Source organism: Symsagittifera roscoffensis, chromosome 5, assembly GCF_963678635.1.
Source record: "Symsagittifera roscoffensis chromosome 5, txSymRosc1.1, whole genome shotgun sequence".
NCBI classification, from domain to species: Eukaryota; Metazoa; Xenacoelomorpha; order Acoela; family Convolutidae; genus Symsagittifera; species Symsagittifera roscoffensis.
This window is the reverse complement of record NC_087066.1, coordinates 5,871,838-5,899,514: the sequence shown is the minus strand read 5'-3', so window position 1 is coordinate 5,899,514 and position 27,677 is coordinate 5,871,838. Positions and strand designations below refer to the sequence as shown.

Below are 27,677 nucleotides of genomic sequence, written 5' to 3'. Positions count from 1 at the left end.
GGTCGTAGCCTTTATAGTTTTACATTCTTTCCAGGGAAACGTATATAATGAGCAATTCAGATATCCGAAATATCTAAATTCTTTGAATTATCCCTAAATTGTTCGATTTTGCTGTTATATAGCTTTCTCGAGTAATTTTTACAAATCGTCAACTCGGTGATAAAAATGAAATTATATATGAATTGTTACATATTTTTCTTAGAACTAATATATTTTCTTTCTGTATTGTTGTTTGCAACAGTTATGATAAGTTCAGCAACTCTCTATAGAAAGTGACACAATCTAGAAATCATGGGATTTTGATGAGCCAGGTAAATCGTAGTTAAATAGGTTTCTTGACGGAAAAAGAAGGTTCTCTAACACCAACAACATCTCAGTCTAGCCATTGTTTTTTATCAAATTTTTCAAAGAGTTTTTTCGATAAGAGTTATTGCCCTTTATTTAAAGGCTTTATTTGTTTTGTAAGTCTGTCATTTGCAAAAATTGTGAAAACAAAACCTCTTCGCCGTTTGAAAAGTTTCAATGCACAAAAGTCATTTTTAGTCGATGAAGATGTACAGTGCTGATTTAAATTAACCGGACAAAACGAGCTAAACTTGAAATTTAAAACGCGTTTTCCTCAGATGGGTTGAGTTTAGGTGAAAACTCATGAAGACAAAACTCGCTTAAAACTTTAGCAGAATTACTATGGTGTAATTTGTAATGGTTTATTTTGGTTTTTCTTAGTTAAACGAAAGTTACGCTAAAAATACCCAGTCGATCACAGACATAATTATAGCAAAGTGAGCCTCTTATGTAGCCAACAAACTTTATCAAGGGTATATTCTCAAAAAAAATTGCAAATCGTTTAAAATTGGTCTATCAAACAAAAATAAATTGAGTTATACAATGTTTTGGAGAACATACCTTCTTAAAGTTTGTTGGGCTACGTAAGAGGCTGATGTTGATATAATTATGTTTGTGATCGATTGGGTATTTTAGGCGTAATTGTTGATTAACTAAGAAAAACCAAAATGACCCATTTTTGGGGTAAAACGCTGGGCCTCAATTTCGCAAAACAAATTACACCATGAGATTTCAAGTAAACTCAACCCAGTTTGAGAAAAACGCGTTTTAAATTTCAAGCTTCTCTCGTGTTGTCCAGTTAATTTGAATCAGCACTGTACATCTTCATCGACTAAAATAATTTTTGCGCATTGAAACAAAAAACTGCGAAGAAGTTTTGTTTTCACAATTTTTGCAAATGACAGACTTACAGAACAAATAAAGCCTTTTTCTTGAAGCTCAAAAAGCTATAAGGTTGTATATTATATACTTTTAAATTCAGAAGTTGAAGTTATTTAAAAAAATCGGTTGTTTTTCTCGCGGTCTGTTAGCTATAAGTTATAGTAAATTTCTAGGCTGAGTTGCTTGCCTGAACCCAAATTCAACCAACAAAATCTGTAAGATTGAACAAACTGATTTTTGGATTGAAAAAGTTAGTTCTCGGGGTCAAAGTTTTCTCAAAAAATATCTCACCCTGCCTAAACTTCTCTTGAATCAATGATTTTTTCAAGTCTTCTAAAATTAACTTTGTGATGGACGAAAATAAAGCAGCCGCAAAAAAAATGTTTTGGTAGGTCCTTGCAGCAACAAAAGACAAATTGATTTTACTATTAAACTTTTGCGCATGTTTTAGGTTAGTTTCTTTATGTTTTTAAAATGTTGAAAAAATTTAAATTTATTTCAGCCATTGAAGTAAATTGAAGCGTTTTTGTCAAGTCCTAGAATATTTCTAGGAAAATATATTCCAAAAAAAAGAAAAAATCAAATCGAGGATCCATTCCAGGTTGGTATGATCGATTCGTGGATGAACTGAAAAGTTTACACGTACCAAAAGACTAGTCAAAACATAATTTGACTTTTTGTATCATCTGTTTTTATGTGTAAAATAAACAGGCGCTGTTGCGGGAATGAAAAGATTTCTTAAAGCCAACTCTGAATTTTGGAAAAAAAGTTATTCGGCTGAAACAAAATGCCCTGGAGTTGACCAATGATTGGACAAAAAAAACAAATCCTCCAATTATTAACAAAAGTTTTGTTCCACTTTGCAAAGAATCAATTTGTCTGTTTCTTGTGTAATTTCTCAAAGACATTGTTTTCAGTAAGATGTCTTTATCCTGTATTATAGAAAAGATCATGAAGTGTTTTAACAAAACTCCAGTTAGAAGAATTCGGAAAAACCAAAGTATTTACCCAGGAATCGAAAATAAACTGATTACACGAATTTCATTGTTACAAAATATTAAACGATATTTGAAAAACAATTTTTGCACAATTTTTTTTTCTAATTTTTTTTTTTAGCTCTTCTACCAAAATGTTTCTCAGTCTGATTATTGCTCTGAGTACAGCGTGCACAATAATTCTGTTAATTAAAAAAATGGAGCTAACATTATATGCAAAATTTCGATCATCTGATCATAAGGTTCTGAAAAAAAAAACAAATTATCAACTTTTACAAAACGAATCTTCAACAAAAGAGTTTTTAACATTGTGTTAGTTTTTGTTTATTCAGTCAATTCTGATCAATTTTCTGATCAAATCATTCTGATCGATTTATTTGCGTTTTTTAAAGGAGTAAAAGTCAGATTAAGACAAATAGTTTTGGTCTCATTGGAAGGATAAAAGGCGCTAAATACTTCTTCATGTATTTAACAAAGCAAGTGGGAGCAAAATGAAATGAAAAAAAAAAACTTTTTTTTATCAGCATTTCCAATTTTTTTTTATAATTTGCCCTAAAGTGTAGTCGGAACATTCTTGGTTTTGCCCTGATATACGCGCAGTCTTGTTTATTTATACTGTAAGGAAAATGTACACAGTAATTGAACACTAAAATGTGCGGCTTAGGTTGAAAAAATGCACTTGTAATACCGCTAGCAATTGCTTGTTCAGAGGAGGGAAAGAGAAAATACAATTTTTAATTTCAATTTAAATTACTTAGCTCTGCGTTGCATTTCTCGATTTTGGTCGATTGAAAATTCAAAATAAAACCAAGTTATCACCCGTGCCCTTAAATTTCTTAGAATTGGCTTGGAATTGTCTCAAAATAAAAAAATATATAGAAAACTTTACCTGATAAAAACTCTGCTGCGGAGATACTTTTAATTTAAACATTAAATTCCTTCTTCAAAGCAAGTTAAACAAATAAATTTAATACACAATAAAACAAATAACTCGAACAGCTCTAAGATAATTCTTCGTACTTCAAACTTCGTCTACATTTTGGTATGAAATAGGACACAAATTGGGAGCCAGAAACGACAGGAAGTCTTTCTCCGGATCCCCTGTGGCTTTGATGCTTCCGAACACATGTGAGTGGTAGTGTACAGCGTAGCTGCATCTGAACAAATCATTCCACTCTTCTGTACTTTTGGGTTGTCTGGGCCAGAGTAGCTCTTTGATCCGGCTGAAGGAAGCTGGCATGAAGGTGAAGTCAGGAAGGATGTTGAAACTTCGGTCTTCTGAAGTTAAAAAAATGACAAAAAATTAACATAAATTCCGGAATTAATTCTGGAACTTATGGTTCCAGAATTATCATCTTGGTCTTGAAGAATGGCTCGCGTAAAGTGTCCACAGTTACACGAACATGAAACCTGAACATATTCAAATGGTTGACTTTACAAACGGGCGTTGGCAGGTCAATCAAAGATGAGAAAAGGCGATTGGAATTGGCATAGGGCATTGAAGGACGAAGTCTAGGCAACTTTTTATCATGGTGCGCAGTTTGTTTAGGGCAAAAAGTTGTTACATTTCTAGTTCCGTTCTCTTGCTTTCATAAGCTTCGAGTTCAGAAAATTTTTACGCACCTCGAATGAACGCACCTCAAGCCAACATCACTTAATAAGTTCTGAAAACCTTGTATATTTAAAGTTGTTTTAGAAAGACTCACTACAAAAATTAGCCACCTGTATTAATTTCCAATGAAATTTGGACAATTGAAATAGGTATTCATCTTGCTGAGCGCTGCCTGCAAAACTTTTGATTCTGATTGGCTGAAAATTCTATATGAAAATTCCATTGTTAGCAATGCTAACAATGATAATCGGAGTTAAAAATCCAACGCAAACCTGAAGACTCAATTTGCATGTTGACCACTTCAGCCAGTCCATACATCTCCTTGACCACAGCAGTGCATACTTGTGGTCCAGCCTGGAACCTCCAGTTCAGATCCGGATCGTAGGTCTGGTTCAAATACATAAGCATGTATCGGGTGAAGGGGTGTCCGGCTGAGAAGTGCATCTGGCCGTTGTTCAACTTCTGGCCCCTCTGTCGTCTAGAGGGTAGATGACAGCTCTTGTCTGATTCAGACATAGTTCTGCATAAACAGAAAAAAGGGCGGATGCAAATTTTTTCTGGGAAGAGGGGGAATTTTTGAACTTTTTAGCATGCTGATGTTAAACAATTCAAAATTTAAAAAATAACAGACCAGAAATTCCATTTTGAGCATTTTTTTCTGAAATTTTGATGAAAAAAATAGATATTTCCAGCGCTGGTCGTTTCAAATCACTATCATATTTAGGGAAACGACTTTAAGATGCAAAACTGTAATTTTTATTACTAGTATTTTCTTTATTAATTGACGTTTGTGCTTTCGTTGGTGCAGCATATCAAAAAAAAAATTTGTCAAGATATTATAATTTTTGCAATAATAATTATGTAAGATCTAACAAAAAAATTATGTAAAATTTATGTGAAAATGTAATTAAAAACTCGAAAATCAACCCTTAGTTTTGTTTCAGGACAACAACTTTTGGCTCCTTTTTCTTTCCCCACACCTGCATTTTTTTACTAGTAAAATTACTGTTCCCACAAACCGATTAACGAGAAAGTTGGCATGCGGACTAATCGGGCCATGACAAACATATTTGGTCTTCATAATTAACCTTGTAAAACTACTCATTACATCATTTAATTGATATTCATACGAGGTGGGGGGAAGGAAAACGAGCCCAACTTTGGGCCGACTTACCGTCAATTGATTCTAAAGAAGGTTGAGGCACGCACAACTTTCAGTTATTATGTACATTTTTAGCTAACACCAACACTTAGCATAGCTAAGCCTGAGATACTTCAGAGCTATTTCAGTAATGTTTCCATAGAAAGAAAATCAGCGCTAAAACTTTCAAATTGTAGTAGCTTTCAAATGAGAGTATGAGTTGATAAACCCATTAACTTACGGATATCTTAGCGTTCGTGGCACAGAGGTAGCATACATGTCCAATAAGTTGATAGTTTCGGGGTCGAACTCAGGTAGTTCACTACTTTTTGCTCAAATTAATAGATTTTTTATTGCAGTTTCATCGATAATCTTTAGCGACAAATCTTTCGATAAATTAGCAATTATCTTTTGATAAAATTTGCTATTGTGGCAATGATCAACGATAGTTCATCAATGGCGATCGCTGTTTTTTCTTCACTTTTTCCGCGTAATGTTCGTTTTTTTCAGGTCAACCAAATTGATTTTCCGAGCTCTCCCAAAGCACTAAAAAGACCCTGCTTTGGCCAAATTTTCTGCGCCGCAGACAAGTTTTTGAAAAAACATGCCAAAAAATTTGTTTGTAGGCTCTTTTTGCGAAATTTTGACCACAAAACGCGTTTATTCGTCGCGCGCTCACCCCTCATAATCAGTATATATTGGAGCCAAATGCACTTTCAGAAAATTAGGGTCCATCGCCAAAAAAAATTTCTTAAAATAGTACAAAGGAGGTACGCTTGGGGTAGGCAGGGGGTCGAATCCCTGAGGAAGAAGATAGGGCGTCCACTCCCGCCCCCCTAAATCCGTCCCTGAGTACACTTGATGTTTTATTTACACAAAATTTATTACAACAACAAAATTATCATTACACTTCAGAATTTGTATTTGTATTTGATGGATGATTCCTGTGAACCTTCGCTTTTAGTTTTGGAAGCAGTTTTTGGAGAACATTTGTTTTTTTTGTCTGTTGACGTTGCCTGCATCCAAATGGCATTGGCTTCCCAGATGCAGTGCTTTGTATTTTTCTCAGCGGATTCCAAGAAATCAGAAACTCAAGAAAATTTTTCTAAGGATGTGCACTACCTACCTGGCTGAGTTAATTGGGCTAAAAAATAAGATTCAGGTTTTTTTCCTGAGAGGAGGGCGCCTGCAACAAAAATGCTCAGCAATTCAACCCACTGCCGACTCAAAAGATCTCCCTTTTGGTAGTACATAAGGACAAAAAATTTCGGCTGACTGATACTTATATTTTTGTATAGGCGCCTTGCCAGCTAATATATGAAGGAGATCGCGTGCCAATAAAACGCAATTTTTTGGTCAACAATTTTCCCAAAAATCCCCTTCAAAAATTTGCCTGTGGTGCAAAAAATTTGGTCACAATAGGTACTTATAGTAATTTGGTAGAGCTCAGAAAATCAATTTGGTCGACCTTTAAAAAAAAGGTCGACAATTTTTTGAAAGTTTCTTAAAAATCCGCCTGTACCATATTTGAGAAACTTCTGGATCCGTACGTCCACTAAAGCACATTGAAAAACCTAAAAACTCAACACATTTCCGAGAAAAAAACTTCAAAAAAATAAATTCAATTAAATCAAATCGTGATGTGTGCATTTTCTTGAAAAAAATATGAAAACAAATTCAGTTTCATTGTGTTTTTTTTCCACTGTGTCGGAAACTGTGCCATAGGGCGAAAAAATGCTTTTCAGGCACTTTTGGAAGAAATGTTGACCAAAGAAAACACGCTATTTTGGCGCGCTCTCCTTAAAAATTATTATATACTGGCGCCCAAGCAACCCTTGAAAAACCTATTTGACCTAAATAGTACCAAAAGGGGGACTTTTTTAGTCAGCACTGGGTCGAATTCCTGAGGGGAGGGCCTTCGCAACCTCAAAATCACGAATTCGACCTGCTGCTGACCCAAAATGTCCCCCTTTGGTATTATTTTAGGAATCATTCAACTAAGCATTAGAACTACGCATTAAAAAGTTTTTGAGAACTGTCTTTTTTCAGGAGCAACGAAAAACTAATTTATATTTTTAAAACCCAAAAACTGTCGTCGCAATAGTTTCTTTTTTGATACCTTTGAAAATTCTGACAATACTCGCATATGAAGAACGTCAAGAACGTCCATTTTGTTTAGTCGCCAAACTTTTCAATTAAATTGTTCCATTTAATTAAAAAGATGAAGCAGTAAACATTGAGAAAGTCTTATATCGAGGCAAACCACTGAGTGTTCCGACTCCCCTTAATCGATATCGAATAGTTACTTGCGATGAAATTATTTGAAAACCATCCATTTTGGACAATAAGAAGAAACGCTCAGTCAAAAGCAGCAAAAAATCCAAAATGTCATAAATAGGACGAGCACAAACAATCAGTTACTTTGAACAAAACTCAGTTAGAAAGGTTGAAAAATCAACCAAATTGATTTTTTTGCCATTGTTCTGTATTGAAGTAAAAATCTGATTGACTACTCCCTTGTATGTTTGTATTGTACCAAGCGAGCGAAAATGAGAAAGATACTTTTGGAGCCTTTTTCTTTATTGCGCATTCTAAGGCATTTCAAAAAAAACTACGGGAGTCAAAATCGGATATTGAAGCAGGCTAAGCTTTCAAAATTTCGTTCGAAACTTTTTTGGAGCTTTTTTGTTGGGATTTGGTTTTAATCATTATAATTATTTGCGGAAAATTTTCAGGAATTTAGCGGAAAGCGTATATTAGTTGCTAAGATACAAAAAGAGTTTGAGTTCGTTTGTTTTGTATTGAAGCAGAATTTTGATAGTCTACACCATTGTAAGTTTGTATTCTTCCAAGAATCTTTAACTTTGTTTGGGCGAATTTTGAGGCTTTTAAAAAAATTAAGGTTGTCAAAACGTAATACTAAAGCAGATTATACTTCCAAAACTTGTTTGAAAAAACTTTATTGCTTTATCGTCCAGAAAAAATTGTCTCAGGTTTTCATGTTTTTTTGCTGTGATTTGTTCAATTTCTTTATAAATGTTTGATAAAAAAATTCTTGGATGGACGAGAAAGCTTAATTTCGTTGCTGATGAACCTGAAAACATTGCATATATGTTTGCCGATATTCAACCAGCTGCGTTGCTTCTTTGTTTATCATGAGTATTATGATTGTCAATTCTACTATGAGTAAGAAATTTTTAATTATCATTGCTATGATTATATTCATTTTCATAATTACGATAATTATGAGATTTTTGATTATTAGGGTAGTCTTTTAATTGTTATAATCATATTGATTTCTATTTTTTGTGCTCCGACTTTCGAAAAAAAAAATTAAGGACTTCAAGCCAACAAGACTTCAAGCCAAATTTTAAAAATCTAGACATGAAGCCAAAAATTTTAATTAGAAAAAAAAACGAGATTGAAATATATAGAACATCATATTTTTTATTTATCCGTTTAATGAAATTTTTTAAAGCTTTTACATACATTCAGGAGGTTTCTTTATATCAAAAATTAGGTCATTAAGGAAAGTGGTTTTCTAGTGTACAATTTATGCATTTCACAAAACCGGCTGATGCGACACCAAACGCCATCTTTAAATAGTGCATTGTTACGAACAACGATTATTATATTCTAAAGTGCTTAGTTTTCGTAAATTTACCTAAATTATGAGGAGGTATTTCAATCTTGTAGAAAAACTGGGATAAATTGAACAAAGGGGCAGTCGCAACATTCAGAGTTTACCTTGATGTACGAGCTGTTTTCTTATCGTTATGACTTATATAATTGTTCGCATTTTAAAAAAAACCTTTGGTCTACCGGAAAAAATATGTTGGCACAAAATAAATCAATTTCATTACAATGATTAGATCGATGAGTACATTGTGTGCTTCTTACGCAGCAAATGGCTGCTTTTTCTAGTGATAAAATTGTTTAATCTGAAATGTATTTTCCAAGAATACGTCATATCAGTTCAAATACACCTATTTAGCTATCAAGTTTTTATAATTACTTTCTATGAGCTCATAGATCTACAAATCCTTGAAAATTTTCTGAATAGCTAGACTAATATTATTTAGGCCGGAAAATTTTCATCAATTGGCATTAAAACTAATTGTTTTTGCTGAAACTTGTTCAAACTTTTAAAAATTTCAAACCAGCCTTATTTCGCCGAAAATTTATCCTAACAAGAACCAAAGCGTGAGCAGGGCAAAAAATTGTGAATCTCCAAAGAAAGCTTACTACGAATGCATGACCCAAAAATTACTCAGTCGAAAACCGCCAAAAACCAAGGAGGCACCAAAAAGACTGCGATGATAAAAATTAATTTGATAAAAAACGCTCAGCTACAAAAGGTTGAAAAGAACACCAAATTGCTTATATTGCGTTTGTTTTGTATAGAATTAAAGTTTTAATAGACTACTTTTTTGTATTTGTAAGCAAGTCGGATTTTTATGGGCATTTTAATTTTTTTGAGCATTCTAATGCATTTTCAAAAAAAGTTTGATAGTCAATATGTAATATTTAAGAAAAGCTTCCCAAAGTTTGTATAAAAAATTTTTTTAGTTCAGAAAAACTTGTCTCGTGTTTTTCGTTTCTCTGCTGTAATTTCATTTTATTCATTACATTTTTTGCTGAAAACTTCAAAATTTTATAAGAAGTTTAAATAAGTTGGTAAGTTGGAAAATAACGTTGATACTAATAGTTGGAAAATATGTTTCAACATGCTGAATTACTTTTGCTTTATCTGGCAAAAATTTTAATCTAAGAGAACAGTTTTGATGTCTTGGATAGCTTTATAACGTTTTTTGATTTCTTTTTTATTATTTTGTTATCATTGTCATGCGAGTCATTTCTAATATGAGCAAGATGTTTTTCATTATCACCAATATGATTTAAAAACTTTATGGCAATTAGGATTACTGATTCTTATCAAGCCGAATCTTAAAAAAGGGACATCAAGCCAGAGTTTATTTTTCCAAAATCACAAAATTGAAACATGAAACTATTATTTCAATTTATTTATCCTTTCAATGGAGATTGTTTAACGTTTATTGGATTTTTGAATAAATTGAGCATTTCACTGATGTCTCGGAATGTCACAATTCAAAACAATGTAGATTGCGTTTTCCTAGTCTATAAGATGGAGTTCAAAAAACCGGCTTGTGCATCAACGGAAAATGATCTTTAAAAAATGCATTGTTAGAAACAACGATTAGTATGCCTTAACAATTTTTAGATTACATCAACTTACATTATAAGTATGATCTTTAGCAGGGGCGGATTTAGGGGGAGGGGGGCGGTGGATGGGGGGGCGGACGTTCCCGAACCCAATACCCCCCCCCCCCCAACCCCCCTCAGGGATTCGACCCCCTGCCGACCCAAAGGGTCCCCCCTTGTTAAGATTCAGAGTTAGAGCAAGTAGGACTAGGGGATAGAGGTTTGAGAGTTATCTGAGGTTTCAACTGAGGAGAGAGAAGAGATACTGATTGTTGAAGAATGAATTGAGATTGTGTTTTAAAATGACACGACAAACTGAGCATCAAATAGTACCAGTTAATTAATTACCAGTTAATTAATTAGTTTATCAAATACCAGCAGACCAGTTGACCTTGTCTGAGTGCATTGAGTTTTATACCAGTTGACCTTTAATTAGGTTTCTATTGCTCAAGTCTGACCTTGAGTTTGGTCTGGTATTTCACTAGTCTGGCATTGAGCTCGTCTGTCCTCAACACCCCCACTCAGGCTGAATTGGCTTTGTCCAATGTCAGGCTGCAACCCATCAGCGTTCGACGATGTTGATCCACCTTTGCCTTGCTCAGGGATTTCGTCAACAAGTCAGCCTCCATGTTTTCGGTTGGACAGTACTCGAGCGCAAATGTTCCATCCTCGACCCGCTCTCGGACAAAGTGATACTTGACATCAATGTGCTTTGTACGCTTCTGCATTACGGGATTTTTGCACATCTTGATGCAGCTCTGGTTGTCCTCGTTGATCACAGTTGGACCATCACACGTCATATCCATCTCATTGAGTAGGGATCGTAAGTAGAGGCCTTCCTGAACAGCCGCTGCCATTGCTTGATACTCAGCTTCGCTGGTAGATATTGCTGCAGTAGGTTGCTTCTTGGTACTCCAGCTGATTGCTGCTCCTGACCGCTGCACATGAAAACTGTAGCCTGTTGTTGACCTTCTGTCATCAACGTCACCAGCCCAGTCAGCATCTGCTGAACCATAAAGGTTGAACCCATCAGGATCTTTGATGTAGCACAGCTCCAGATCTTTGGTTCCTTTCAGGTATCGCAGTACTCTCTTAGCAGCCACCCAGTGTGTTCTCCCAGGATTCTCCAGAAACCGTGAAAGTTGAGTCACAGTAGCTAGGATGTCTGGCCTCGTTTGCTTGGCTATGTACAATAACGAGCCCACTATGCCTCTGTAGTCCTCACGCTGCATTGCCACTGCTTCTTCTGAGCCCGCTCCAGGGCAGTCCTTCTTCGTCAACTGAGTGCTGATATCAGCTGGTGTCCCTACTGGTTTGCAGTCAGCCAACCCAAAGCGCTCCAAGCAGTCTTCAATGTAGCGAGACTGATTCACAGTGACAGAACCAGGTGCCCGTTTGACCTGCATTTTCAAAAACCAGGCTAATGGACCGCGATCATCCATCTTGAATCGGTCAGTGAATCGGTCCCTCACCCTGTCAACTTCTGCTTGCAGTTTGCAGCCAATGATGATATCATCCACCCATACTAGAACATAGATCATAGCATCATCCATTCCCCTCATCGTGAACAAACAGAAGTCATTGGTGCTTCGAGTGAAACCAGTCTCCAGAAGAAACGTGCTCAGCGTCTGGTACCAGTCCCTTCCTGCCTGCTTCAGCCCATAGATACTGCGTTGTAGCAAACACACTTGGTTGTCCCCGCTGCTGAACCCCTCGGGCTGTTCCATATACACAGTTTCTGTTAACGGCGAGTTGAGGAAGGCTGACTTCACGTCCATCTGATGAAGTACAAGATCATCTTGCGCTCCCAAAGCCAGTAGTATTCTCTTTGTTTCTGGTTTACAGGTTGGCGCAAAGGTCTCATTGAAGTCCAGTCCTTCCACTTGCATAAAACCCTTCACCACGTATCTGGCTTTAAACCGCTCCACTTGTCCCATTGCATCTCTCTTCACAGCAAGCACCCAGCGTCCAGGAATGACCTTGCGAGAATTTGGTCTATCAACAAGTGTCCAGGTGCCCATTGCCTTCAGTGACTGCACCTCCAAAGCCATAGCTGCTAGCCACTGCTCCCTTTCTGGTCCAGATACTGCTTCCAAGTAGCTTCTTGGCTCTTGTGCTATCACTGAAGCATGAGTGTAAGCCAGTCCGTATCGGATGGGAGGGTTCCGCGTTCTAGTTGACCGCTGCTCTGGAATCTCTGTTGGCCTCTGCTCTGGAGGCTCTGTGGAAGGTGATTCCAATTCTTCAGTCTCGACTGGGTCATCTTCCGTAACCCCCACTGAAGCTGCTGCTCCACTATCATTCGCTTTATTGGTAGACTCAGTGATGGTCTTCGTGCTAGTTTCCTCTACATCAATGCATCCCTCGATTGATAGACCCAGTGTTTGTGACTGCTCACTGTCTACCAGAAAGTCGTCTGGAATGATGTCTTCATTGAACGTCACGCTTCTTGCTCGTACCACTCGCTTTGTCTCCAGGTCCATCAGCAAGTAGGCTTTGCTCTCCTCGTCATAACCAATGAACTTGCTCTTCTTGCCTTTCGGATCCAGTTTCCGCCGGTTTCCTCTGTCCAGGTAGTACGCCAGGCATCCGAACACTCGCAGGTAGTTGACTTTCGATGGCTTCCCATAATGCATCTCCATTGATGAAATGCGATGCTCATTGCTGGATGTAGGACACAAGTTGCGAACCCTGACTGCCGTTGACATTGCTCGTACCCAGAACATCTTTGAGAGCTTTGCATCGGCCAGTAGACATCGAGTCATCTCAGTTATCACCCTGTTGTACCTCTCTGCCACGCCATTCTGTTGCGGAGTATTAGGTACTGTAAACTCCTGTTTCACCTGCATTTCTCTACAGAACATCCGAAAAGCATTCGACGAATACTCACCTCCGTTGTCAGTTCTCAAGCACTTCGGTGTTCCGTGCTCAGCTACAAAGTCTTTGAACTTCGAAAGAGTATCGCTCTTCTTAACCAGGTACTTGACCACTGCCAGACGGCTGAAGTCATCAATGAAGCTCACGGCATAGCGCGCTCCATGCATGCTCGCAACTTCAAATGGTCCCTGGATGTCGCTGAAGACCCGCTGCCCCACTGCAGTTGCCCTGTTCTCTGTCTTCTTTGGCATTGCTACTTCGTGCATCTTCGAAGCTGTGCACACTTCGCAGAACCCTAGCTCGCCGACATCAACAACTGATATTAGATCATGCTTGTTGAGATGCCCCAGCCTTCGGTGCCACAGCATTGCACTACTTGTCTCCATCTTCGCTTTCGTAGCTAGAGTCATCGCGTTCCTCTTGAACTTGCACTCCAGGAAGAAAAACTTGCCGCGCTGCTTCACTGGTAGCCGTCGACCATCCGGTGCCACAAGATGAGAAGAGTCTGATGTAAAGCTGAAACTAGACCCTCTAGCTATTGCTGAGCTCACACTCATCAGATTCACGTTGTAGCTCGGCACAAACAGCACATTGTGGAAAGTGTAGCTCCTCGTCACATCTTGACAGTCTCGTATGTCCACTTCCACCGAGCCTATGCCCTCAATCTTTGATATTGTACCGTTCGGATTCTCAACTGTTGTCCCCTCATCCCATTTCTCAAAGCTTGAGAAGACAGCCTTGTCGCGCACTACATGATCGGTGCATCCCGTATCCACAATGAGATCATCTCCCTTCATTGAGGTTGTTGCACAACAACTGAAGAACCCTGTCTTTGCCTGCTTGCAGTCCCTTGCAAAGTGTCCTTGTTGTCCACACTTGAAGCACCCTTGCTTCCTTGAAGTTGGACCACTTGCTTCATTCGAGCCACTGCCTCGAGCACCAGATTGACCACTGTCACTTCTGGATCTGCAATCTCTTGCCAAATGACCCTTCTGACCGCACACAAAACAGCCACCACCCGACGCTCCTTTCTTCTTCCTCACAGCTTGCATAGCTATGTGTCCATTCCCAGTCTTCTCTCCACATCGAGCTCGTCTCGAGTCATCATAGTTCCTCAACCTCGTTCTCAGCTCTGTAAAAGTCTTGGCCGGCTGGAAGCTCTCCTGCACCACGAAATGCTCAAAGCTGTCAGGCAGTCCGTTGATCACGAGCGCATTGAAGAGTGTGTCCGTAATTGCTTCCCCAGCTTCACTCAGCCGCGTCATCAGCTCTTGACTTCGAACGAAGTAGTCATCGAGATCCTCCTCTGATCCTAGGCGCAGCTTCGCAAGCTGGCCTACTAGACTGACCACTGTAGGCCTCTCCACACTGCAAAACTTCTCTTGCAGCAGTCTCCAGGCCTTCGTCCCATCGCCATAGCCATCCGCAGCCACGCAGTCGTTCTTGATGTACATCAGTGTGGTGTTGTTCAGGACCAGAGCTAGATGTGACCACACTGTGTTTCGGTTGTCTTTCCTCTGCTGGATCAGCACAGCTCGCTCCTGCATCTTGGTGTTGTACGCCGTCATCTGGTCAGCATTCGGATTCTCAGGTAGCGTAGGTTCAGCTTCTGGTAGATCGTCATTGCCCATCACAGTCCTGAACAGGCCTTTGGTATGCATCAGTGCCACAAACTTCGTCGACCAAGCTGGAAAATCTTCAGACTTTCCACTGAATCCAGCCAGTTTCAAGTCCATCTCTGCTTTGCTAAAGGCTAGATAAAAGCTAAAAAAAAACTCTGTCAGAAATCAAATAATTATTAAATCAAAAAGTTTAGAAATCTGGGCCCATAACCTGTTAAGATTCAGAGTTAGAGCAAGTAGGACTAGGGGATAGAGGTTTGAGAGTTATCTGAGGTTTCAACTGAGGAGAGAGAAGAGATACTGATTGTTGAAGAATGAATTGAGATTGTGTTTTAAAATGACACGACAAACTGAGCATCAAATAGTACCAGTTAATTAATTACCAGTTAATTAATTAGTTTATCAAATACCAGCAGACCAGTTGACCTTGTCTGAGTGCATTGAGTTTTATACCAGTTGACCTTTAATTAGGTTTCTATTGCTCAAGTCTGACCTTGAGTTTGGTCTGGTATTTCACTAGTCTGGCATTGAGCTCGTCTGTCCTCAACACCCCTTTGGTACTTTTTAAGAAATCCATTTTTTGCTGACCGACCCTAAAATTCTTTAGTCTCGTTGAAATACTGGAAATCCTGTTGTCTTAGACCCGCTTGCACTATAAAAATGTGCTGTTGACATAGCTGCATTTTTCTAGACATTGATTTGCTCTTCTCGAAGGGAATTAAAAGCATTCCAAAAACTGTTCTGGGGCAAGAAAATTCAATTTTGAAGATGGAAGTTAAAATTGGGATTTGGGTTAACCCACCATTGATTTGAGAATCATGGGGGTAAACTCCAACCTTGCGAGAAACACTCTTATAATCTTGAATCAGGACAAATGATCAGAATTTTTTTTAAAAACGTCTCAAGATATGTTATTAGAAAATAACTAACTCCTCTCTCCTTCCCTCCTCATAGAGCTTGCTGAACAGCTGCAAAATTTTTCTTCCTATAAGTTCTCGGCGCGTATTTTAAAAAAGCATCTTTTCAAATCAGAAAAATTAAAGCCGAAGTTAACAAAAACATCCCCAGCAAAAGTGAGTGTCCTAAGAGGCGATCATGTTAATAACATGTTGAACAACTATGCTCATTAGACAAACAATTAAATAATCTTTTATAACCAAAAAAGCTGATCCGAAAGACTGCTCGTATATAACCAAAAAGACTTCAGGCCAAAGCGCCGAAGGATTCCACTGCCATTAAATTGGTCTGGAAAATTTTTTGGTTAATAAAGTAATGGCAAAACTATGAATTTTAGGCTAATCATATCGTGTCAAGTTGAAAAATTTAAGTGTTTCAATTTGAATCATGTATGGAATTCATTAGCTGCCCGCACATAATTCACCGCGCGCATTAACTAAAAATTGAGCAGTTTAGACAGACTCGTGACAAATTATTATAGTGGTTAACACACTCGGCTGCGCCAAAGCAGATCAAGAGATCGAGAGATCAAGAGATATATGTTCTTCACTTTCCTAGGAAGCCGGAACAGAAAGACTATTTGTAACAGTGTAAAGCCCTGAAGGTTCCCAATCAGGGGCGGATCTAGGATTTTCTCGAGGCAGGGGCGGACTTTCAAAAAATTGAAAAAATCGTTGAATTTTTTTAGGTCAATAAAATAATTTTCTGAGCTCTCCCAAATCACCATGATGACCCTATTTTGACCAAATTATCTGGGCTGCAGGCAACGTTCGAAGAAAAACAGGTCAAAAAGGCGTTTTTGGGCCTTTTTTGTAAAATTTGGACCAAAAATTTGAGTTTTTTTTGGTGCGCGCTCCCTCCTCTAAAGAAATATACTTTGGCGCCGATGGCGTTCTTGGAAACATTTTAGGGTCATTCAGCCAAAAATAAAAATCTCAAAATAGTACAAAAGGGGCATCCTTTGAAGGAGCAGGGGGTTGAAATCTTGTTTTCTGTTTTCAGGCTGATAATATCAAACTTTAAGTGTTTAAACTGAGTCTTATAGGAAAACAAAACTGCTCGTATCAGGGCTAAACCCTGAATGTTCCGACTGCCTTTTAAGGTTTTATGGAGCAGTAAAAACATTTAAAAAAATAAATGAAATAAAAAAAAACGAAACTTTTTTTTTCTAAAACTTTTTAATGAAAATCATCACCCCACACGCCATATAAAGTACAAAAAGATAGATTTCGCTCCTTGTAACAAATCAATTATGGCAATTTTGTCAAAAATGGTTAGTTAAAAAGTCGAAATTTGTCTGAAGAAAAAAAACCCACCCCGAGCACAAATATTCCGTTACTTTCGTATCGAAAGTCGGAACAATAATTAGACAAGTTAGCTTGCCTCAATTCCATTAGAAACAATTTTGTGGTGCAGAACAATTCAACAGGCGTAAATATTTTGTTTGAAGTTTTCGGCCTAAAATGATCAACGAAGTATAAAACGATCAGTTTTTAGGACTCGATTTATATTGAACCACCAGTTACGCTAACATAGTGGTGTGCGCGCACGGCAGGGGTCCAGGTAGTTCAAGGTTTGGAGACACCAAATGATCCAAAAAGGTCTGAGTACAAAAAACACCCCAGGCTTATACCTTCCTCATTTTCTTCGAAAGTCAACAAAAAGCAAGTTACGACACTTGGTCAAAAAAATGATATGAACGTGATTAACTTTCGGCTTTGTTTTGGTTTTGTTCTGACCTCAAATAAAGAGCTTTGGGGTCAAATGTCAAAAAATTTAAAAAATTTTTTCGGCCGTGCTTCGGCCTCCAAAAAAAAGCAACAAACTGAAATGTCTACGTATTTCTCATTAGTTTTACCTATTTTCACTTGTCATTTTCGCAAGTTTTACCAAACTGACTATCAAGAAAAAAAAACATATTTTTAAAACATAAATAATTTTTTTTTGGTTTTTACGATTCTTTTTTAATTGTTTTTGCAATCGATGAACATTTTGCGCTACTTTCAGAGCAACCAGCTAAATTTGTTCCATCATAAATAATGTCGACAGTTTTGAGGTAAGATGCGTTTTTTCGATGAATTATTGGAGAAATAAAAACGGCCTTCAAAATCAGGAGCCAATACATATGTAGTTTTCGCCGCAGGAAAGAAAAGAATTTAGAAAAAAATTTGAATACTTACCTTTTAATCCGGTGTATTAGCACAAAACAAAAGGGTGCGTTCACTTAACCAAATAATCTACCTAAGCTACATAATCAGCAAAGCAAACCAGCAGCGTTAACACTTGTTTCAGTAGCATAAACTAACAAGACTGCTCGTATCAGGGCGAGGCCTTGAATGTTCCGACTGCCTCTTAAGGTCTATGGAGCAGTAATAACATGGAAAGATTAAATGAAATAAAACAAAATGAAAAAATTGTTTCCTAAAATTTGATTTTTTTTTAATGAAAATCATCCCCCCACTCGCCATATAAAGTACAAAAGGATAGATATCGCTCCTTGTAACAAATAAATTATGGCAATTTTGTCAAAAATGGTTAGTTAAAAAGTCGAAATTTGTCTGAAGAAAAAAAACCCACCCCGAGCACAAATATTCCGTTACTTTCGTATCGAAAGTCGGAACAATAATTAGACAAGTTAGCTTGCCTCAATTCCATTAGAAACAATTTTGTGGTGCAGAATAATTCAACAGGCGTAAATATTTCGTTTGAAGTTTTCGGCCTAAAATGATCAACGAAGTATAAAACGATCAGTTTTTAAGACTCGATTTATATTGAACCACCAGTTACGCTAACATAGTGGTGTGCGCGCACGGCAGGGGTCCAGGTAGTTCAAGGTTTGGAGACACCAAATGATCCAAAAAGTTCTGAGTACAAAAAACACCCCAGGCTTATACCTTCCTCATTTTCTTCGAAAGTCAACAAAAAGCAAGTTACGACACTTGGTCAAAAAAATGATATGAACGTGATTAACTTTCGGCTTTGTTTTGGTTTTGTTCTGACCTCAAATAAAGAGCTTTGGGGTCAAGTGTCAAAAAATTTAAAAAATTTTTTCGGCCGTGCTTCGGCCTCCAAAAAAAGCAACAAACTGAAATGTCTACGTATTTCTCATTAGTTTTACCTATTTTCACTTGTCATTTTCGCAAGTTTTACCAAACTGACTATCAAGAAAAAAAAACATATTTTAAAAACATAATTGATTTTTTTTTGGTTTTTACGATTCTTTTTTAATTCTTTTTGCAATCGATGAACATTTTGCGCTACTTTCAGAGCAACCAGCTAAATTTGTTCCATCATAAATAATGTCGACAGTTTTGAGGTAAGTTGCGTTTTTTCGATGAATTATTGGAGAAATAAAAACGGCCTTCAAAATCAGGAGCCGATACATATGTAGTTTTCGCCGCAGGAAAGAAAAGAATTTAGAAAAAAATTTGAATACTTACCTTTTAATCCGGTGTATTAGCACAAAACAAAAGGGTGCGTTCACTTAACCAAATAATCTACCTAAGCTACATAATCAGCAAAGCAAACCAGCAGCGTTAACACTTGTTTCAGTAGCATAAACTAACAAGACTGCTCGTATCAGGGCGAGGCCTTGAATGTTCCGACTGCCTCTTAAGGTCTATGGAGCAGTAATAACATGGAAAGATTAAATGAAATAAAACAAAATGAAAAAATTGTTTCCTAAAATTTGATTTTTTTTTAAATGAAAATCATCCCCCCACTCGCCATATAAAGTACAAAAGGATAGATATCGCTCCTTGTAACAAATAAATTATGGCAAATAAGCTATTTTCAACCAATTTGGAACAATTTCTAACACGGATTAAATCTCCGCTTACGCGTTAATAACGCGAAATTTATCGCGCGTTAATTGTCCCAAGTTGGCCAAAATGGCAATCTTTAAACCCCCATAACGTTACGAAAACCGATCGCAGGTGAAATATCTTTTCAAATTTGAGATCAAGACAACAATACCTTTCCAATGATATAAAAAGAGTCCGTCAAAAATGGCGAGTTAAAAAGTCGAAATTTGTCTGAAAAAAAACCCATCCCTCTCACAAATACAGTGCTGATTTAAATTGACCGGACAAAACGCGTTAAACTTGAAAAATAAAACCCGTTTTTCTCAAATTGGGTTGAGTTTAGGTGAAAACTTATGAAGACAAAACTTGCTCAAAATTTTAGCAGAATTAATATGGCGTAATTTGTTTTGCAAAATTCGGGCCCAAAATTTTACCCCAAAAATAGCTCATTTTGGCTTTTCTTAGTTAATCAAAAATTACGCCAAAAATACGGAGTCGATCATAGACATAATTATATCAAAGTGAGCCCCTTACGTAGCCCAAAAAATTTTAAGAAGGGTATTTTCTTTAAAAAAAATTGCAAATTGTTTAAAAATTGTTTTTAAACAAAAAGTTGGTATTTTATATAGTAAAAACTACCTTTTTTGCCTATCAAACAAAAATAAAATGTTTTATACAATTTTTTAGAGGTTATGTTCTTCTTACAGTATAAGGCCCGAATTTTGCAAAACAAATTACGCCATATTAATTCTGCTAAAATGTTAAGCAAGATTTGTCTTCATAAGTTTTCACCTAAACTCAACCCAATTTGAAAAAAAAAACGCGTTTTAAATTTCAGGTTTAACGCGTTTTGTCCGGTTAATTTAAATCAGCACTGTATTCCGTTACTTTCGTATCGAAAGTCGGAACAATAACTATCTGATTGAGAAACAATAAAAGAGAAAAAGTTGCATACATGCTGGGTTTTCCATTTTCCAGAATGAGGAAGTTGTGCAACTCTTTGAGGCTCCTGAGCACTATGATGTCCAGATCGAGGTAGAATCCCCCGTACTTGTAAGCCAGAGCCAGTCTGGCTATGTCACTTGTGTGCACCATCTGATGGCCAACCACTCGTGCTACGCGCTCCTAAACACAAATGACACGCGCTCCTACAAATGGTGAGCATTTTGAAAAAACTGCCGTTTTGATAATTTCGAGAATTGCAGAGCTATAGAATGACCGTATCTGGTAAAATATTTGTGACCAAGTTAAAATCCCCTAAGTTAAAAGCCGTTGGGGGGGGGGGGGGGAGGGAGGATGTTGACTTGGTTTTAAGTTGGGATTTTTCAGCCAATCAGAATCGAGCGTTTTACATGCATCGCTTGGCAAATTTAATTTATATTAAGCGCTGGGGTGGAGGAGGAGCTTAACTTGGTTTATTTTTTTTGGGGGGGGGGAAGGATGTTAATTTGATCCAATGTTTGAAAAATGTCCTAAAACGCGTTTTATTTTGCGGTTTCAGCCCCACTCAAAACGAAGGTGTAACGATTAGCATGTGTGCCCATTAGCATGCGATAATAACTTTAACTGCGCGTGCTTTCAGACGAAAAACAAATTAGCTTAAAGTTTCAAATAATTTCGAAAATCTTTTGATTTGTAAGGGGAGTTTTTATTTCACTTTCACCTATTTAAAAATTCAGCTGTTCTAAATTTCAAATTTGAGTAAGCAAAACGTGAAAAAGCGAATCTTCAAACTATATTTTTTTACATGGGCATGCTATTCGACGCACATGCTGATAGGCCGGTCCCCCAGTTGCTCAACGTGACAATAGTTTTTCTGAAAAATTAACATGCGTTTTTTCGAAATTGCAAAGGGTCTGTTTAAAAAACTGAGACGAAACAGTTTTAAAAGCGGCAATTCAATTAGGCTCTTTTCTATTTTCCCCACCTGCAAATTCGTTCACGTTATCTAAATGTTACGAAAATTGGCACGCGTACTAATTAGGCCATGACAAACATATTTGGTCTTCATATTTAACTTTTTAAAACCCCTCGTTACACCATAAAAATGATGCTTATGTGAGGTGGGGGACAAGGAAAAAGAGCCTTCAATTACCCAAGTATAATGCGACACTTTACCTCCAAGCCTTCCGCTGGCGTGTCACGAAGCAAACCCTTGAAATCCAGTGCGTAAAAACCGACATTGTCGTAAGAGTAGAAAATATGGCACAAACTCCGACTTTTCGACAAGTCCAAAACTGGCGATTTCAAAATTATTTTTAGCTTCAATTCCGACATTAACGCAGCAGATTCAATTGAACACATTTGACGCCCTTTTATGAAAGTCCTTCCAGAAGTTTCTAGAAAAAATAACTGGTTGGACTCCGAGTCTTCGTGAGTAAATTTCGACAATGTGATGTTTTTGTCGCATTTATAATACGATCGGGCAAATTTTTTGATCCGTGTTGGAATAGGGTCGAAGTCATGAGCAGATCTGTTTGGGTTTAAGTTGGGCAAATACTGAAAGGGTTGATTTTTCTCCAACGCGTCATTTATCAGAAGCATGGATGTCAACACTAAACAAACTGATAAGGCTATAAATGCATGTGATTGTCTGATAGCTGGAAAAATAGTCTGTTGGTAGAGTTTTATGGGCGGAGAGTAAAGCATAATTGGTAAGTTTTTGATAACTTTAATCAAATAACACTATCTAATAACAACATAAACTAATTCAACTTTCAATTGAAATTATTTAGAAAAAAAAGTTCGTAATATTTAAGTTGCAAAACTTCGAATGTATAGTTTGTAGTTTTATCGGACGTCTTAACGTTTTGAAATAATTTTGCCCTTGAGACAGTGAAATGGCGTTGAGATTGCAAGCATTTTTTTCAAGTTGCGTTTGAACTGTCAAAAGAGCAGTGCAAAACGATTGCGCTTTTTCAGAGACGGCAGTTTTTTTGAATCACTTAAAGCCCATAACTTCAGAACAATTTCCAATGACCAGCGATTGATCATGCAACTTTCAATGAGAACTAGCACATAAAACGCCGGCCAAAAATTCCTCCCGCCCCCTATTTCGATTTTCAGAAATTCAAATTTGGCGGCCCAATTTTCAATAGTTAAAACCATTCAAAATTTTCAAAAAATATTTATATTTAAAATTTTTTACGAGGGTAGTATATAGATAGTGAGTAAAACAAATACGAACGCGCAAAAATGAAAACCCACTAAATTGTTGACATTTCTGAAATGCATATTTTATACAGAAATGGTTGTCAAAAATAAAACATGCATGGGGGAATAGTTAACAAGGTCCAAAGGGGGGGGGGGGGGGATAGTTAACAAGATCCTCGAACTCATTTTAGCATGAAGGTCAAAATTATTTCAAAATTTTCAAACGTTGTCCGATAAATTGGTTTAAAACGATAATTAGTAGCAAAAAGTTTGAACAGACAGAAATAATTAAAAGAGCAATCTACCAATTTTGAGCAATTTTCGCATGCAAATTCGAATTTTAAGGTGACCTTGAGACATCCTTTCTGTCGGAAATATTAATCTTTGCATGCGAAACATTTCTGAAAATGTCTGTTGTTCTTTTTAATTAATTTTGTCTGTTCCAGCTTTTTGCGACTCTAAAGACTGAATTAACTAAAAAGAGCAGTATTCTCAGTATTCTGTTGGTTTTGATTCAATTTTGCCTGCAGTTGTGTATATTTTCATATACTTTCAGACATACTTTTAGTCTGAAAAATTGGCTTTTCTCGGAACTAAATTTTGTCAAATAAGTCAATTGCTCTCTTCAATTAGCTATGTCCTATGCTAAATTTTGCAACTCAGTGTAGTTGATTCAAAGTTCGAGAAGTTAATTTGTCATAAGTACTTCGACTAATGATTTGACCACAAACAAAGGGTGCTAGATAAATAAGACGACAGGCCATTAAGACGTCAAGACATTAAGACGACAAATAAGAGTTAATGCATGTAAAATGAGCAGTTCGAATTTAAGCGTTTAAACTTCTCAAAAATACAATGTCGAGAATTAAAATCCCGTCAAAAACTATTGTCGTCTTAACTGTTGTCGTCCTATTTTCCGGTCACCCAAACAAAGAACAAGAATCAAGAAGTTGCATCGAAGTTTTGGAGCGATGAGTGATCTTTATTTGATTATTTAAACAAATATTTGTCCTTTCATGTTGTCTGTTTTCACCCAAAGTAAGTTTACCCAAGTTTGATAAAGAATGATTTCAAATGCTCCGCTTTTTGAGCCAAAATGCGCAGACTTTAAAACTGTGTAGTGATTTACGTTGAAACGGAATCAGCTGTTTTCATATAGAAGGTGCGCTTTTAGAGCTTGAATGTAAATTAATAGCAAGAAGTTCATTTATTATTAATTCACGTTGAAAAAATTGGAAAAATGATCTAGTATATAATGCGAGTATTATGAGTGTACTTAAACCATTAGACTAGCTTATTTTTCCTTCCCAAAATGCGGAAAGGATAGTAAAATTTTTTAAAAGTTGGTTAAGAATTTTTAAAATAGCCCATTCGTAAGGGACAACTTTGCTCAAAAAATATGGGTTCAGTATGTCAAACATCCGAAAAACCAAAAAGTTTTTGTGTTGCAAACATACGAAAAACATGTTTAATACTGCAAACATCAGACTTTTTCAAAAAGAATGTCAAATACTTGATTTCTAGTGTTCGCCTAATAGATGTATTTTTGGCCGAATTAAAAACGGCCACCGCAGTCACGGCACAAAAGTGTGAGCTTGCAGATAGAGGGTATGGTATGACTCTATATGGAATTAGGAGCCGGCGACATTAACCCGAGAGTTGGCTAAATTGGAATAGGCTTATTGAACTACGTCTTGTGTTTAAACTTCTAACGTCATGGTATAAGTTTATCGTTCAAAGTGGGGAAAAAATTTGCCTTCGAGTGTGTACTAGTTTCTTGTTTCTGTTTTTTTTTTATTTTTTTTTGTACAACAAATCAAATAATCATTGAAGTGGCTCGAGTGATAGATCAATTTGCAGATCTTTCCGTCGTTATTCGAGTGATATTTAAAACAATTCAAAAAAAATTCCCGGCAATGACATAAATTTGAGTTTTAGCTTTAGTTCGAAGTTTAAGAAGTAAAAAAAAAAATTGAAACTGTTTTGCGAAAAAAGTAAAATATTTTGAACCTTTTTTGTTTGTTATTCAAATATCATATGCAATTTGTGGATTTCCATCCCAGCGCGCTAAAATGACACTAATTTGAAAAATAAAAGAAAATTTTTAGGAAGCTGATCGGAGCATTCTGTAAAATACTTGCACAGCAATCGACAATCCTTGTTTTTATTCCAGTTGGGAAGTTTCACGTATCGGATGTTCTTCTTAGACATAAAGCAGTCAAAATTTACTGAATCAAGACCAACTAGATCTCTATCCGACCGGCTTTTTTCCTATTTATTCATTCTATGTGGTCTATGCGTGAAATTGAATTTAGTTGTTTTTTTTTGGAATTGGAAGCCATGGAGCTCGGTTGATCTTTAAAGGCCACCAGCTAAAGTTATAGAGCCTGTTCTCTTTGTGAGTTTATCTGTCGACTGTTTGCAGTTCTGAATAACAGTCTGCAGTATATTTTGTTGTCGTAACTTTTTCGAGTGCATTACGGATAGCAGTGTAGTCATACCTACTCTTATACCATCAAAAATTGTATGGATAATAGCATAATCTTATGACATAAAGCAATCAGCAAACCAAAAACGATGAGCTCCCAACCAGTTTGGCGCAAGCGCACAGAAGAGCAACCATTTGAATGCTTAGAATGGGTGATACGGTTGCAAATGGCAAAATTTGCCCTAAAAGCCTTCAAAGAACAATAGCAAAACAGACAAACTACACCTCGCAGACCAGTTTCTTCAAAGCTAGAGGAAGATATAGGAGTCCTTACAAAAGAACAAACGAGAGACCGGGAATACAAAAATCAAGAGGAAAAAGTCAATCAGAATAAAAAAACAGTGAGTACATGAGTAATATGTGGTACCATCCCGTGAGACATCAAAAATACAACGCAGTATCTAGCAAAGAAGACCGGACCTAGATTTATAAAAGAATATCAACGAAGACCTGTGAAAAGAAATCTAAGACACTTTTTTGTGGCAAAAAGATTTATTACAATTGAAAGGCAAATTGTTAGTAAAAGAGTTTAGTAAAAAAATAAATCACTCAAACAATTACATTCTGAGTTGGTCGAATTGGCATCAAAAACGGACTGCCGAGACTGGGAAGAAGATTAGCTGCAATATTCAATCACGGTAAAAACAACGAAAAATATAACTTGGAGGAATTTCTTGCAGAAACGAGAACACAAAAGAAGCATACAAATATGCAATAAGTAGAGAAAAGAGATAGAACATATTGCAACAATCAAACATCATTGCCAAGGACATGCCAGTATACCTGTTTTTTTTTTGGTTTTATTATCAAATTCAGGTTACAAAAAAAATTTTAAAAAAAATTTGAACAGGGTCAAGTGATACAAAGTTTTGCAGCTCTTTCAGTCGTTTTTCGATTAATATTTGAAACAAATTCGAGAAAAAACCGCGGTAATGACAAAAATGTGAGTTTTTTAAATTAAAATCAAAAAACGAGGTCTTAAATGATTATTTTTTTAAGCAGTCAGAAATTCAAATTCAATACATGGAAACTTGTTTTGGAATCTTTATCTAGCTTTTTTTTTAATAAAAAAATTTAAACCTGATCTACAAAAAAATTTATATCAATTTGAAAAAGTTTTTGCTTCTTATACAATTTTCAGAGACAATTTGTGGACTTCCATCCCATTGTGCAAAATGACCTTACATTGGAGCGAACTATTCAAGCGTGGCTCACAATCGTTCCAAATGTTCCAGTGTCAGGTTAAAATAACGAGAGTTGCGAAGACGACAACTTTTTTTGATTATATTAAATGCACATTGAAATAGGAAGCTAATTAATTAACCTTTGCATTTCTAAGACAAAAAAAACAGATAAAGTTTAAACAATCAGGTAAGCGCGTTGTCGCATGAATATGCTCATCCGCTATTGGCTAATTTGACTTCAAAGTGTACTTCTTTTTTTGCTTTAAATTAGTCTCTTTTGAGATTGAAGTTGAGTCGGGATTATAAATCTAATTTTTGTCTGATTGAAGTAATCAAAGTTTAAAAAATGAAAAATCATTTTTTTTACCTTGTCATCTGAACATCTTCGGGTCTTTTTACCAATTCCACCCAAAAGTCAATACTTTAACGTCTTTAAATGACACTATTTTGCTTCAATTTGATTGGTTAAAATTAGCCAATTAAATTTCAACAGCATTTCAAAAAATTTCGTTCACAGTTTTAAGTCGACTTATAAATAAGCCGAATTAGCCAAAAATAAAAATTATTCGGAAAGCTGTTTGAGGTTGTTTCAAATAACTTCTAGAGATTTAACCAGACCAGAAAAAAACACAAGAAGAGTTCACTTACAAGATATTCAGACGACAAAAATAAATCAAAAAATGACTTTTTTGTTTTATTTAAGCTTTGATTACTTCAATTAGGCAAAAATTAGAATGAAATTCCGACTCAACTTTCATCTCAATTTTGACTACATTCGGAGCTAGAAAAAAAAGGGAAACAACTGCTAAAAACAACACGACAAGACACTAGAAATCGTGTTTTTAGCAGCTGTTTCGCTACATCACTCAAAATGTAGAAATTATTATTTGAAATTGGTTGTTCTGAGATGAAAAAGAATTCTAAAAGTTTTTGGGGTCCACTCAACTCTGTGTTTTTCACTGGGATTTTAACTATATGTGTCTTGTACATAATACAATTTCAGAAAATAAAAAGAAAAATCCATGCTAAAAAGTTGAAAATCTCTAAATGCTAAGCGCTAAAAAGTTTTCGATATTATATAAATTTACTCGATGAATCAATAGAGTTGATTACAAAGAATTATCATTGCAGTTATTCACAGCTTTGCTTTGTCGAAAAAAAATTCCGAACCAAAACTTTCTCTTAGCAAAGAACAAACTCTCCTAACCAGTAGCGGATTTAGGGGAGGGGCGGACGATACCCCTCCTCAGGTATTCGACCCCTGCCGACCCAACGGGCCCCCTTTACGCTTTTTTGGCCTGTTTTTTCACAAAGATGCCTGCAGCGCAGAAAGTTTTGTCAAATTAGGGTCCTTATAGTGATTTGGGAGAACTCAGAAAATCATTTGGTCGACCT

The 27,677-nt window shown here is 36.6% G+C and overlaps 1 protein-coding gene across 5 annotated transcripts; it reads right to left on the bottom strand.

Moving 5' to 3' along the window:
• Positions 1–3,165: 3,165 nt before the first annotated feature.
• LOC134845974 (lactosylceramide 4-alpha-galactosyltransferase-like) lies at positions 3,166–23,792 on the bottom strand. Of its 5 annotated transcripts, XM_063863123.1 has the most exons (6): positions 23,535–23,792; positions 23,317–23,349; positions 21,576–22,146; positions 20,413–20,582; positions 4,107–4,354; positions 3,166–3,500 (listed from the first exon to the last, which is right to left on the bottom strand). In XM_063863123.1, the coding sequence occupies exons 3-6, from the start codon at positions 22,104–22,106 to the stop codon at positions 3,244–3,246; spliced, it is 1,206 nt and encodes a 401-aa protein (XP_063719193.1). In that variant the 5' UTR covers positions 22,107–22,146; positions 23,317–23,349; positions 23,535–23,792; the 3' UTR covers positions 3,166–3,243. The 5 variants fall into 5 exon arrangements, with proteins under 5 accessions (XP_063719193.1, XP_063719192.1, XP_063719195.1 ...); XM_063863122.1 differs by lacking the exon at positions 23,535–23,792 and having other exon boundaries at positions 21,576–22,171; positions 23,270–23,335; XM_063863125.1 differs by lacking the exons at positions 23,317–23,349; positions 23,535–23,792 and adding an exon at positions 23,270–23,307.
• Positions 23,793–27,677: the final 3,885 nt, after the last annotated feature.